Genomic DNA, 14,293 nt, shown 5'->3' with positions numbered 1-14,293 from the left:
ATTTCAAACAATTCATTTTTTGAGCTTTACTGTCTTACCACCTTCTGAGTTCAATAGATACCATGCCTATAGGATCCCGTCTGAGCACTTAGGCAAACCTTGGAGTAATAATAAAAACTGAATCCGCTTCTGTTAATTATTACAACCAGTAGGCCGTCCTGATTCGGGCTTCTTATCTGAATTATGTAATAAACCAATCTGCCCCAATCTTTTAGACTCCTTCATATTTAATTCTAATCAGACCTAAGCAGTACGTGCAAGACATGCTATTATGTGCTTTTATTTTCTTCTGTGCAAGGAGGTATAATTGAGCCTTATATGTTTATATGTCTCCCCAAATATGCAGTATGTGTTTTGTATGTCGTCTTAGAATTTTACCTTTGAAAATCCAAATAAGCCTAATATCCTTCCCCTTTTAGGATTAGTAGTCCTAAGCGCCTCCGGGACTGATAGGTTTGGGACGGGTAATAGCATGCATTAAGTAATCGATACCGATCCGCGCTTTAAATACCTTAACGGGGTGGGATGGGTAGATATGGATATGATGACCACGCGATAATGTCACGTGTAGCCCCTCATTGAGGAGTGATTACCGGACATTGTGTGGGGTGATCCATATTATTAATAAACCTAGGACCCCTCTCCCTTCATTCTTTATTTCTTTTCCTTAGCATTTTAACTCTTTAAAATCAGCTCTTCTAATTGTTCTTGCGAACCATGTTTACTTTCAAACCATTATGTGCTGAAATTCCCTCTTATTTGAGCCTTATTTATTTATTTATATGTTAATTGTACCCAAATTCACAATAATTGTCTAGCCGGGAACCACACTAGTGGATTCTGAGGGGTGTCTAACACCTTCCCCTTAGAATAATTTCAAGCCCTTACCCTATCTCTGGTTATTCAAATCGAATTCTTTTGGTGTCCTAATGCACCCTAATCATTAGGTGGCGACTCTTCAAACCCAGTTCCCAAAAGGAATGAGTTGTACCTCCAAATGTCATAAACCCGATTTCGCGAGAAAAAGGGGGCGCGACAGGACATTTGGGGTGTCCTCATTAGGTTTGAAGTTGGGAGTCCAGGCTTGAAAATTCATTCTTTGACCTTTGATGTACATGAATTGTTTGGTCCAGACGGTGGTGTGGTCATACTCATTGTTTAGATCAATGTACACTATTCGAGCATTATAGTGGACTATTTTAACTCCTCATCTAAGCTCAGTTTGAGCTGTAAAACTTTTTTTGATCACTTCCATTCTTGGCATAGTGTTAAGAAATTTGCCCACAATAGTGTATTGACATCTATTGGCTAGAATGACCATATAGTCTTTCCTGGTGAAGATTACCGCTGGTTGACCCTGTTTGGTGGTTATTTTGGGGGGGGGGGGTGAATTCTATTGGAGCTAAATCTGCAGCCTGTTTTGCTCTTAGTTTGGTTGCTAGGGAATGTGTGATGGTAGGAGGAGGTGGGGCAGGAAAATTGGGTGGTTTTTTTGGTTGGGTATTTGTTTCTTTTGGTGGAATATCTGGTTTATTGTTGTGAAGTTGGGCATTTTGGATAGGCTCTGTAGGTGACTTATTGTTTTGTTGCATGTTGAGGTTTATCAAAATTGGTTGAGATCTTTGGGTATGTGGAAGTAGATGGGGAAGGGGTGGTTTCGGTTTTTGTTTGAGCTTGTTGGGGAGTCTTGGCAACATGACTAGATCATTGGTTGATTTCTTTTCCAAGTGTCCTAGAGCATTTTGAACAATTGCTTGAGTGAGGTCGATAACCTGGTTTTCTGATGAAGGAGAGATGACTGGTGCTTTTGGTTGAACACCTGTAACAGTGGTAGTTGCGTGAGTCAATTTTGAAGATGTTGTGACTTTTGATTGGTTGACCTGAGGTTGTGATGGATTGGGAAGATTCCCTATATCTGCAGAAGCATTTTGGCATTGACCTTGGTCGATTTGGATAGCTGGTTCACCATCTCTGACCAACTAAACAACTGGGGGCACTTCAATTAGGTCAGTGGAAGTGGTTGGGAAATTTTGTCGAACACCTGTTATATTCACGATTGCAGAATTTGCTTTTTGAATTATTGTGGAGGTTGGTTGATTGTGGTGAGGTTTTGAGAATTGGAGAGTACTTTCTAGGTTAGCAGAGACATTTTTGCATTGGTTTCGTACAAATTGGATACCTGCAACATCTTCTCCGGCAACTGTCTCCTTGCCGGAGTTTTGCAGAACATCAGAGCTCTCATTTCCCATGGTAGAATGGTTTGAGATTTGGTGGGGAGGTAGTATTTGACCTGGGTGAGAATCTCCACGGCCTGGAATTGCTCGATTTGGCCCAGGAACGGATTGGGAATTTTATGAAAGTTCCATGCGAATCGAAGCTATAGTATTTGCTGCATCTTTTTTGTAACTCTATAGCAACTCGCTTGGAATTATGGAATGAAACCAACTGGGGGTTTTGCTCGGTGCTAAGGCTGTTCTTTTGAGCCAAGTCCGGTGGAATTTCACTACCGGACGGCGGAGTTGTGCCCATTCCGGTGACAGATTGTCCTTAGCACCGGAAATCGCTATTTTGAGAGAGTAATTGTTATCCCTGGCTTTCCACCAAATCCATAAGTATGGTGCTTAATTAGAGAATTTGATTTAAAAAATAGCCATATTAATTCCAATGAATATGTTGCACTTTGAAAATCCTCGCTATCACATTATCATGCTTAAACTTATAGCAAGATACATATGTCGCAAATAGCACTTAGGATATGGTACTTCAGGACCAAGAATTGTATATGCTTTAAGCGATTTAAATCCTTCAAGGATTGTCATACAAGTTAAGTCATATAATAGACTTTAATTAGATGCATATCAAATTTTCATGTCATGCTAGACAAATAAGATATCAAAAACTGATTGCACATACCATTAACTTTATACTTTTAAGTGTTTGAACTGCAGATCCAAAACTACATGTCTTTCATATGAAACAAATTCTACTTGAATTGTTTCTCTTCCATTTGGCTAATATTTTTGTGTCTGTATTCGACAGACTTAAGATCCTCATCTATACTTACTGCTATCATAGATGTCACCGACGAACATTTTATATTGGTTCTAATATTTTTTTCATAAAACATAACATAGAGATCTCTTTATTCATTTCAGGTACCTGAACCTCTCCTGAGATTTTGTGAAGTCTTATGTCATGTGATCTTCTAGATCACTTGCCTCCTTATTATGATCATTTTGATCATTTGCTCATCTTCTTTATCAAAATTTTTATTTGAAACCGATTTGTGTATACGCTTTAAGTGTACCATAGACTTTATCATTCTAGGACTTATTCTAATGTGAGCATTTGCAGTGAGAATATTGTTACTTTTTTTAGGTTCGCAAAAGCGTCTGGCATGCTTTGCAACATATTACAGATGAATTATCTTTTTATGAACTTCAAGTTCATATTGTTTTATTCGAGGATTGAGATGTACAAATGATAATTCATTCCACGTAACTTTTTCTCAGCTGTTTATCTTGTCTCCCCCTCATGTTAGAAAAACTAACTTGCTTCCTCAAGTTTGGGAACCCACCTTTGTGCGTTATGGTGTTAATAAAAATATACACCGCACATCAATAACAATAAGATAAAATTATTTGGTTCCTAATCCTGAACCACTTGTGAGAGAGAGTATAATATACTTTTGTATATAACATAATAACATATATCAAACTGATATAGATAACTTTGTTCTCATAAGCAATAATTTAGTTATTAAATGGAGGCACTCAATAAATTATTTTGCTAAAATAATTATGATGTAAACCAACTTATCAAGATGAACTGTCTTGATAGAAAATATGAAAATTATGCTCTAAATTAAATTATTGAGCAAGTTACCTCGCAAATACCAGGTTGCGGGTTACTAATAATCGCACATGTAACCATCTCATATATGCATCTTATGTAGTGTACATGGCAGGTGAATTGACCCCAATTCACCTTTGATATTTTCAGCATTCGTGGGATTTAATCCCAATTTTTGTTGGTCTATTAATTAATGAGAACAAACAACATAAGAGAATTCGCAAAGAACTTTCTAGTTCTTTAATATTTACCCATGTGAATTCTCTTTTATTATTGCACATCATACTTAAAGTAACATGGCTAAACCAATTATGTCAACTGGATAAATTATCAATATTGATAAACTTTAGGTTTACACCATGACGTGTGTAATTATGAATAAACTCCAAGTTTATTATGATATGAGTTTTTATATCAATAAACTTTACTTTATTGTGGCACTTTTGTTTGTGTAGTACAAACTGGAGAATAAAACGAGTAACTTTTCACATACATATTACCCCGCTACAAGTTGTAGTAATAGAAGATATTAAATCTTTCCTTTATTTATAGTCTCAATATAACCAATCACTTTTGCGAATACTTTAGAAACTCAATTAAGTTTCTTTGAAACTTACTACAACACAATGCCTCATTGATAATCAATTTTATTCCTCCAAAATAGTATAATTGGCTGAACTCTCAATTAAGTTGGTACTACCACATATTCATCAACATCCATATGGTGAATATCTCTTTTAAAAAGAAAGTTATACCATTATGATCATTGTCAGAATTCTATACAAGATCTGTTCCTTGCATTACTGTTGCCCTTTAATAATCATATCGCCAAAATATTTTGGCATAATATAGGTATGTGACCAATGACCATTCATGCCATATTAATGACATTGTTTTCTTATTTCCCCTCAAACCTCATTCTAGAGGTGAGTGTGCTATATTCACTACCACTAGCACGTTCATATTCTTCCAAGAATAAATATGTATTCCTAAATCACATGTTGTCACATTCACATCATGAATGGACTATAATCATCATATGTGCTTTACAAAATCTCATGTCAAATTGATGACAAATATTACTTTCACAAAGTGAAGGATTATTTTGAGAATCCTTATTGTTCTCATTACCAGAATGATGACGATAATAATTTCGTCTATTGCCACGTCCACATCCATTGATACATTCATAGTAATAATTTTGTCTTCTTTCAAACTTATCACATACTGCTATCATGTAGTGCTATCACATTCTCTCAAGAGTATTCATAAATAATTTAGATACAATAAACATGAAGCCATAAACTTTCGAACCAACAACCTTCCGAACCTACAAATTTCATAAACTTCCGAACCGCTAAACTTTCGAACCCGTAAACTTTATAATTTCTAAACCCCTAAACTTTCAAACACATAAACCTCCAAAGTCATAGCTTAGAACTTGTAAAATTTCGAATCTGTAAACCGACAGATGAAAAAACTAAAATTGAAAATATATAAAAAAATATTTTTTTCCGAGGGGGGGGGGGGGGTTGGTGCACAGAAAACGAAAAGCAGAAATTGGAATTACAAAAAAAAAAAAACTTTTTTGTATGGGGTGGGGGTTAGGTGGGTGGGTGGTGCAGAAAAACAAAAAATTAGAAATTTGAAATTACAAAAAAAAAAGTAAAAAGATATTTTTTTTGCTGCGGGCAAGGGGATAGCAGGGTGGATGGTGACGGAAAAAAAAACTAAAATTTACAAAAAAAGCCTTTTTGGAAAGGGGGTGGGGTGGGATTGGGTGGGTTGGTGAGGGTGGGGAAGGTTGAGAACAAGTTGAAAAATGTTTTCCCTTCTCTTGATAAGGAAAATATTTTCCTCCAATTGGAGGAAAATGAATTCATAAGAACAATATTTTTCAAAACATTTAAGCCAATCAAACATGAAAAAATTGGAAAATATTTTCCTTCGTATCAAACACACCGTGCATTCCCTCTACATTACTCGTAGCGAGTTTTGAACTTCGAAAAAGAGTTTAATTTTTTGTTATATATTATTCTTGATTACCTTCTGAAAATTCTTTTATCATTTCTCTCAAAGCCAACATAATTCTGAGTTTGACATTAGAACTAAAATGCTACCAACAATTGAAGTCTGCAAGAAATGGAAGGACAAAAATATAGAAGCAATGCCAAGTTAAATTAATGATACTCCAAAGAGTTGCCTTTACATACATAGATCATCATTACTTATTAGCAAGGTCTAGGAAAGATGCAGAAATGGTAGAAGAGAGCTCTACTGGATTAGGACCTTTGCCACCATTATGTACATTTGACAGTCACTGAGAAGCTATATATCTTGCTTAGGCTTCCGACTTACCTCGGAATACTGACCACCCATCAACTGCAATATCTCTCCCCACAAACTCTCTGATGATGAAGTTTGTGAACCTGCAAAAATTAGATTTGAACTACATGAGGCAACATACCAATAACCGGACTCAATCTCTTCCCTCAACTGGTCAAGCTGCCACCCCGCATAGCCCACGAAGAATCTGAAATCTTGTGGCTTAAGCACCCCTTTGTTTACCAGTACAGATGCTTCTTCCAAACTGTTTCGAGCACCAAAACACACTCCAGGAATCACCTCTTCGAACCTAGGTAGCTCTGAACTAGCACCTGATCTTAGTAGAAACATACTTGCCTCAAGGGGCCCACCAAAGTGCAAGGAACAATCAGCAAAGGTCGTGGCCAGGTCGAGATTAGTGGGTTTCATGTGCTTGATCTTTTTGCCTAATGGGCGGTTTATGACTACACCGAATGGACCCTCTTGTGGGTGCCTGGTTCCAGATCTGAGGAGGAGAACGACCGTTCTTTCAAAAGTACGAACTCCGTCGAGCTTTTCAGTGGCAACAAGAACACAGCCATTCTCAGGTGCTGAAATCGGATGTGCCCACTTCAAGGGAAGAGCTTTGGGACCAAAACTTGTGCCCTCTTGCTTGTGAGTGTCAGAGACTGCAGTTGCTGCCTGCTGTAAGAGTTTTAGAAGAAATCCTATTTGTTTAATGCAAATTTTAGTAAATATGAATAATGACTTGACAAACTCCGCTAAACAGAAAGAGAGAGAGAGAGAGAGAGAGAGAGAGAGAGAGAGAGAGAGAGAGAGAGAGAGAGATTTTAATAAAGAAACGAAAAGATAAATGCTTTAATGATATACTCAGAAGAATGTAATCAATCCGCACTCATAGCAGAATGATACCGTGCAGTCTTTGCAGAATGTTATTCCATTTGTAATGACACAACAAAACCTTAGAACTTGGAAGTATCCTAGAGAAATCCATAAGGCTTCAATCCAAACAGGAGTTCATGGTGAATCATATGAATGACACATTAAGCAATGTTTATGAACATTGGAATTTTATCATGCTAAAGGAAAGTGAGGTGTGTTATTGGTCTACAAGATGATTCACAGACTTGAAAAGGTGGTTCATAAATCATACCTGCTCCTGAATGTAGAGAGATGCTCGAAATTCCCTCCAGTCCAAGGGCTTCTGATGAGATTTCGGTGCACCAGTATTTTTTGAGCTATCGTTTCCAGAAGAGGGGTTGCTCCCTTTTAGGCTATCTTCTTCTGGGCCCTTCCCTTCAGTATAACAGCATCCACATTAGAGAGAGGCACAAGTTATGCTTAATCAAGATGTTACAAAATGTTAGATAATCATAAACGTTATGAGAAGTATCAATTAGGAAAGGACTTTACAACCTAATAAACCAGTAGAGTAAGAGAAGGAAGAAATATAAGTGTTTCCTTGACATGTGTACATTTGTTTAAACTGTAAAGTTGTTATTGTGTCTATTGCGCTGATCAAGTTTGCCATTAATTGTTATGACAGAATTACTATGACAAACCAAAGTTAATCATAAAAAAAGGAAGCTACTAAGTTGTAGGATAAGAAATATTTCCAGGTCCTTATTTTTGTAAAATAAGCTAGTCAACGTCACATCACAAAAACAAATTGATAATCGACACAGATCTGGAAAACACCGAGTCATTTATCTATTGTCCCAGCAAATCTTTTCACCTCTCAGGCTTATAATATTAGAGCCCATAAGGAAAATAGCTATAACTACGGTAGCACTTTTCCAAGATGAACGCCTAAGACCAATAGGACACCGTTGTATATGTACTAGTCTAGAACCCAAGCCAGCAGCCTTGCTCTGGACCTCTGATAACCAGCTTGTAACTTTTACCCCCGTCTCTAGGGAGAGCAAGCTTACGTGACGACTCTTTACTTTCCAGATATTGCAAAAGGTTTTGTGGCTTTGAGGTTTACTGCAAAGGTTCCCCAATATCAGCAACCTCCCTAAGGAACATCTTAACCTTTCCTTGCTTAGGATCTGTTCTTCTCAAAGCTAATCATCATAGACTTTACTTTATCTACCTATTCATTGGCCAACAAAACATCCAGTTATTCGTCAGACTACAGAAGTTAGATCGTTTAGTCCTCCACGCTCCAATCTAGAAGTTTTTCAATTACGTCAAGTGAGCCAACTCTTCAGCTAGGCCTTTTATAATCTAATAGAAACAATAGAGAAAATACGCCACAATCCAAGCTAGTTAAGGTTGGCTTTACTCTTCAGGTAGGCCTTTTATAAATCTAATAGCAACAACAGCTAGGCCTTTTATAAATCTAATAGCAACAATAGAAAAACTACGCCGCAATCCGAATCCAAATCCAAAGACACAAGCAGATTTGGAAGATTTTTTTAAACATTTCTGGTATCTTCTGTGTGATGCCTAAGACAGTTAAGGAGCTGTTACCAAGCAAGGAAGAAAAATTAGGGTAGCGTTCCAGCTTTCATTTTATGGGTTATTTGGTAGGAAAGAAACAAGAGACGTTTTGTTTTGAAAGGAAAGTAGGAACAAAATTAGATACAAATGCCTGTATTGTTTCGCTTTTCGGTGTTAAATACTGAATGTATATGACATAGACACCCTATTAGATTTCCTTAGCTCCCTTCATTTATAAGGGGTGCTGAGTTTTCCTAAACTGTACATATGCTGCATTTCCTTGGTACAGTTTCTGACAGATAACATTACCTTCTTACTGATGAAAAAAGTAGACTTTTTGTTCAAACTAAGATCTACAACATCCCTCTTAATTTACCACGACGTCCAAAATATAAAGAGAATAGAACAGTTTTTTGTACTTTTTCAACTTTTTGATGAGAAAGAGTCTTGTTAAAGTTGCTGGTATCTGTCTCTTCTCTTCTATGATAAAAGCAGTCTCAGTTTTCTCCAGCCCCAGGTACAAGCTAGCTGGCTCAAAAATTTCTTATGTTATGTCCCTATAGACGTTTTCCCTTTTCCAGAGTAAAATAAAGAAAAACTTCATCCATGTTCCTTTTCACAACTTTTCTAAGGAAGAGTTGAAAGCAAAAGGCTCATCACGATCTTCACGTCAAATTATTAGCATCTAATAAAACTTGATGAAAAAGGAAACAACTTTTTTAAAATTTTTAATATAACCTGATGAAAAAAGAAACGATTTCTTTTAATTTTTTAATAAAACTTGATGAAATATCCTAAGTCACAACATGGATGTAAAATTGGAGAAGTGTGGACTCATCAGATATTATGAGAATTATTAATTTCTATGAGGTGCTTGGACAGTTCAAGGGCACAGAACAAAAGGAAGACAGATTATGGAGGCAGGGCAACAGTCAGGGAATCTTCACGTGGTTAGTGATAAAAGAGGCTTGTTTAACTGAAGAAAATCTGATGAAGAGAGGCTTTCCTTTGTGTTCTAGATGCCATCTATGTGGCAGGAAGGCTGTGACCAACTGCCATCTATTTTTGCTTTGTGAGGTTACCTCACAAGTCTGGAATACTTTTTTGCGTATGAGGGGTCTCTCTTGGGCAATGCCAAAAAGCTCCTTGGAATTGCTTAAATGCTGGAATAGGGGAGGTGGTCTTCCCAGACAGAAAAGCAGATGGAAGATGATACCACCATGCATTTGTTGGACTATCTGGACAGAAAGAAATCTAAGATGTTTTGAGGGTACAGGCAGCCCAATTCAGAAGATCAAAATGAATGCCCTTTTGTTATTTTATTTTTGGTGAAGAGGAATTTACCGTCAACACTGAATCTATCCTAGAGATTCTAGAATCCTTGTAAGTTGTATAGGATATATGTTTTTTTTTCTTCCTTTCTTTCCACTTTCTCTCCTGTAAATATGGCTTTGGCACAGCTTCAGTGCCCTGTTATATGAAAATTGTTACCATTCCAAAAAAAAAAAAAAAAAATTTCTAATTATTTTTATGATGGTGGTCTCCGGATCACCTTACACGCATCTCGAATATTCAACACCCCACCTCCCACCACCACAAGTACTTGTAACTTTGCTCACCAATGTTTAGGCAGATGCAAAGAAATCATCTATTGTTTTTTGCCTCCCTTGGGATTTAATTAAGACCTCATGATTCTCCTTCCACTTCATTGACTACTAGGCCACAACCTTGGGTGCAAATTTTTGTTGTCTTTCTGATAAGTAAAAACATACTCCCTCCGTTCCAGTTTATGTGAACCTATTTCCTTTTTGGTCCGTTCCAAAAAAGAATGATCCCTTTCTAAATTTGGAAACAATTTAGCTTAAACTCCCAATTCTACCCTTAGTGAGAACTTTTATAACCACACAAGTACTCCGGACCCCTTTTTGACTTGTTTAGGACCACAAATTCCAAAAGTCTACATTTTTTCTTAAACTCCATGCCAGTCAAACAGGTTCACATAAATTGGACATTGGACAACCTCAACTTTAGAAACCAATCATCAAGGCAATGAATAATTGCTTATGTTAAAACAGCTGAACTACTAACAATGCTAAGAAGAAATTAGTTATTCAACAACTCCAAGACCATAGAGTCTTGAACTAAAAAAGAAACTGACAGTGTGGCCCGCTTAATTCATACACTGACAATGAAGGCAATAGAGATTAGAAAGTAACAACTAGGTTCCCTCATCTACAAAGGTAAAAACTAAACCTCAACCCTTTCAGAAGCACATCCAAATACTCATAACAAATTCACCTAATATTCAAGCAACGACACTAAAATTAACAATTGAAAAAAGCACCACTGTTATCACTTACTGAAGAAAAGCTCAAACAATTAAGAAAAGAAATGAATTTTAAATACCTGAAGAAGAGGAAGAATTGGAATTGTCAGAGTTCTTCTTGCCCATAGCTTTAACAAGAAAAGAGTTATATCCAGAACCAGAAGATGAATAAAAGGTCTGTCTTTTAGCTACTCTGATTTCAAACACCTTCCAATTTGAAACAAAGGGTTTCTCAATAATTGAATTTCTTAGTAGCAGATTGGTGTTTTTCACATGTACAGACCAAAGATCCATGATTTCAACAAGAAAATGAAAAAACCCCAAAAAAAAATTGAATCTTTCTTCTCTCTTTTTTGGTGCTCTGTGAATATTTTCCACTGGAACTGAAAGGGGTTCTATGTTTATCAGGACGTTAGTAACAATGATGATGATGAAAACATTGATAATGGGATATGTAGAGAGAGAGAGAGAGAGGGGAAATGCAAGAAAATGACACAGCAAGAAATTGTTTTGCGGGGTATGGGGTGGGAGGTTAGTGGGGTTGGAAGAATATGCTTATTTTAACCGATTTGATAAAGGTTTGATGATCGAAAGAAAGGGTTTGAGGTGAAAATAATAGTATAGCATCATCAAATTGGGTTTTTCTGGGGATGGTCATCCATTCGTTGGGGCCCAAACCCTGATATTTTTTATTATTTAAGTGGTTAATTTACTTTACAAGAAAAGTAATGTAGAGCCTTTTTTTCTTTCGAGAAATATAATAAAACAAAGCACAATAGAAGAAACTGGAGAAGCAAAAGTGGTGTGTGCTTGAAGTTTTCAACGAGTCTGAGTGTGCAAATTCAATTCTTTATTTGTAAATTAAAATGTTTTAGAAAATTAATTGTTCCTTATTATAAAATCAAAACTGTAAAGTAAATAAACTGAAGAGAAATAGAGAGAGGGGTTAATATATTATTCAACTTCAAACTTATGTACATAAAAACTGAAATCTTCTCTATTTATAGAAGAAAGGAAGCAGCTGCAAGGCTTTTTAGGAACCAGTTGCGAAGCTTTTCTTGAGCTGCTTGTAAGCTTTCTGTATGAGCTGCTCGCAACTTGCCTGCATTAGCTGCTTGTAGATAAACTTCAATGGAGTACTAAATGGATAATCTTCTTCAAGATGATTATCTACAGCGGAGTAATAAATGGACATCCACAATAATATTTTCATAACACTCCCCCTTGGATGTTCATTATCAAGTGCCTCGTTAAAACCTTACTAGGAAAAATCCCGTGGGAAAAAACCCTAGTCAAGAAAAAAGAGTACGCTAATAATATATATTGCAAGCTGCCTCATTAAAAACCATACAGAAAAATCCAGTGGGAAAAACCTGGGCAAGGGAAAAAGAGTACAGTGCATACTTTACTCCCCCTGATAAAGACGTTGTTTCAAATACATAAGTCTCTGCATTCCAATCTTGTATATCATCTTCTCGAAGGTTGCAGTTGGCAAAGTCTTAGTGAACAAATTTGCCTGATTTTTAGTTGAATGGATTTGTTGCACATCAATGTCACCATTTTTCTGAAGATCATATGTGTAGAATAATTTTGGTGAAATGTGTTTCGTTCTATCTCCTTTTATAAATCCTCCCTTCAATTGGGCTATGCATGCAACATTGTCTTCGTATAAAATTGTGGGTCTTCTATCACATTCTAAATCACATTTTTCTCGAATGAAATAAATCACTGATCTCAACCATACCCATTCCCTACTTGCTCTACATGTAAACACGAAGCTGGTTTTGGATCGAGCTTTATAGGGATCAAATATATAACCTGCATCTGCATAACCAACAAGATTTGCACTACATTTGTTTGCATAAAACAAACTCATATCAAGAATTCCCTTTAAATATCGCAATATATGCTTAATCCAGTTCCAATGTCTCCGTGTAGGAGAAGAGATATATCTTGCCAGTAAATTAACAGAAAATGCTATGTCAAGCCTTGTAGCATTAGCAAGATACATAAATGCATCAATTGCATTTGTATAGGGTATTTCAGGACCAAGGAGTTCATCATCCTCTTTTGGAGGTCGGAACGAATCCTTATTCACTTTAAATGATCAAACAACCATTGGTGTACTCATTGGGTGTGCTTTGTCCATGTAAAAGCGTTTTAAGACCCTTTTCTATATAGGCAAATTGATGGATAAAGATTACATCTGCTAAATATTCAATTTGCATATCAAGACAAAGTTTTGTCTTTCCAAGATCTTTCATCTCAAATTCTTTCTTAAGATATTCAATTGCCTTTTTGGAGCTCTTCTAGAGTTCCAACAAGAATTATGTCATCAACATAAACAACAAGTATAACAAACTCAGATGACATTTTTATTATAAAAATACATGGACAAATAACAGCACTTACGTAACCTTCTTTCAGCAAACATTCACTAAGGCAACTATACCACATGCGCGCAGATTCCTTTAAACCGTACAAAGACCTTTGTAATCTGATCGAGTACATTTCTCGAGACTTTAAACTATATGCTTCAGGCATTTTAAATCCTTCAGGGATCTTTATAGAGATTTAATCAAATGAGTCATATAGGTTATGACTTGCATTTAAATGGCATGACATCTTCAGGTGTCTGGACTACAGGTTCGATCCTCACAATCTTTTATAATATTGCGTAATATATTGTATCAAATATATCGTCGAAGATTATTTTGTATCGGTTCCTAAGCAATATAACTTGTTGAGATCTCATCACGTTCTTTATTTTTCAGGTACCTGAACTTCTTCTGGAGTTTCATGAAATATTATGTCGTGGGCTTTCTAGAGCTCATTTCCTCCTCATTATGATCATTTTGATCATTTGCTCCTATCATTTTTCAGGATTGTTACCTCTGGGACCGATCGATTTACTACGCTTCATGCTAGCAGTAAACTTTATCCTTCAGGGACTTTAATTTTAATAGGAGCATTTGCAGCTCAAATATGATATTTAATTTTGGATCAGCAAATGCCTCTGGCATTTGAATTGAATTATCTTCTAAGTGAGGATCATATTAATGATAATTCCATTCATATAGCATATTTTTCGGCTATTTATTTCATCCCCCAAATGCTAGAAAAACTAACATATATCCCCTATTTCTTTGAAAAACCTATCTTTGTGCATTGTGGTAGAGAAATTAATCATATACCACACATCAAAAGTTATTAGATAGTAAAAATATTTGATTTCTGGTCCTAAACCAATTATGAGGGGAAGACTTATCATATATTGTTGGTCTGATGCATACAAGTGTTGCTGTATGCAATTTAGAAAATCTTCAACACATGAAGTTTTGTTCT

At 36.2% G+C, this 14,293-nt stretch overlaps 1 protein-coding gene across 2 annotated transcripts; it reads right to left on the bottom strand.

The window, feature by feature from the left end:
* Positions 1 to 5,997: 5,997 nt before the first annotated feature.
* LOC109214757 (UPF0301 protein TC_0483) lies at positions 5,998 to 11,533 on the bottom strand. 2 transcript variants are annotated; one of them, XM_019378703.1, is made up of 3 exons: positions 11,029 to 11,533; positions 7,331 to 7,473; positions 5,998 to 6,861 (listed from the first exon to the last, which is right to left on the bottom strand). In XM_019378703.1, the coding sequence occupies exons 1-3, from the start codon at positions 11,240 to 11,242 to the stop codon at positions 6,181 to 6,183; spliced, it is 1,038 nt and encodes a 345-aa protein (XP_019234248.1). In that variant the 5' UTR covers positions 11,243 to 11,533; the 3' UTR covers positions 5,998 to 6,180. The 2 variants fall into 2 exon arrangements, with proteins under 2 accessions (XP_019234248.1, XP_019234249.1); XM_019378704.1 differs by having other exon boundaries at positions 5,998 to 6,858.
* Positions 11,534 to 14,293: the final 2,760 nt, after the last annotated feature.

Source organism: Nicotiana attenuata, unplaced genomic scaffold (genome assembly GCF_001879085.1).
Source record: "Nicotiana attenuata strain UT unplaced genomic scaffold, NIATTr2, whole genome shotgun sequence".
Lineage (NCBI taxonomy): Eukaryota > Viridiplantae > Streptophyta > Magnoliopsida > Solanales > Solanaceae > Nicotiana > Nicotiana attenuata.
This window is presented reverse-complemented; position numbering and strand designations above follow the sequence as displayed.

Excerpts from the sequence above, each read along its gene's own strand:
- LOC109214757 (XM_019378703.1), bottom strand. The coding sequence starts at position 11,242 with ATGGATCTTTGGTCTGTACATGTGAAAAACACCAATCTGCTACTAAGA. Across the intron at positions 7,474-11,028 it reads CAATTCTTCCTCTTCTTCAG|GGAAGGGCCCAGAAGAAGAT; the intron begins GTATTTAAAATT and ends GTTATACTGAAG. Across the intron at positions 6,862-7,330 it reads CTCTCTACATTCAGGAGCAG|CAGGCAGCAACTGCAGTCTC; the intron begins GTATGATTTATG and ends AAACTCTTACAG.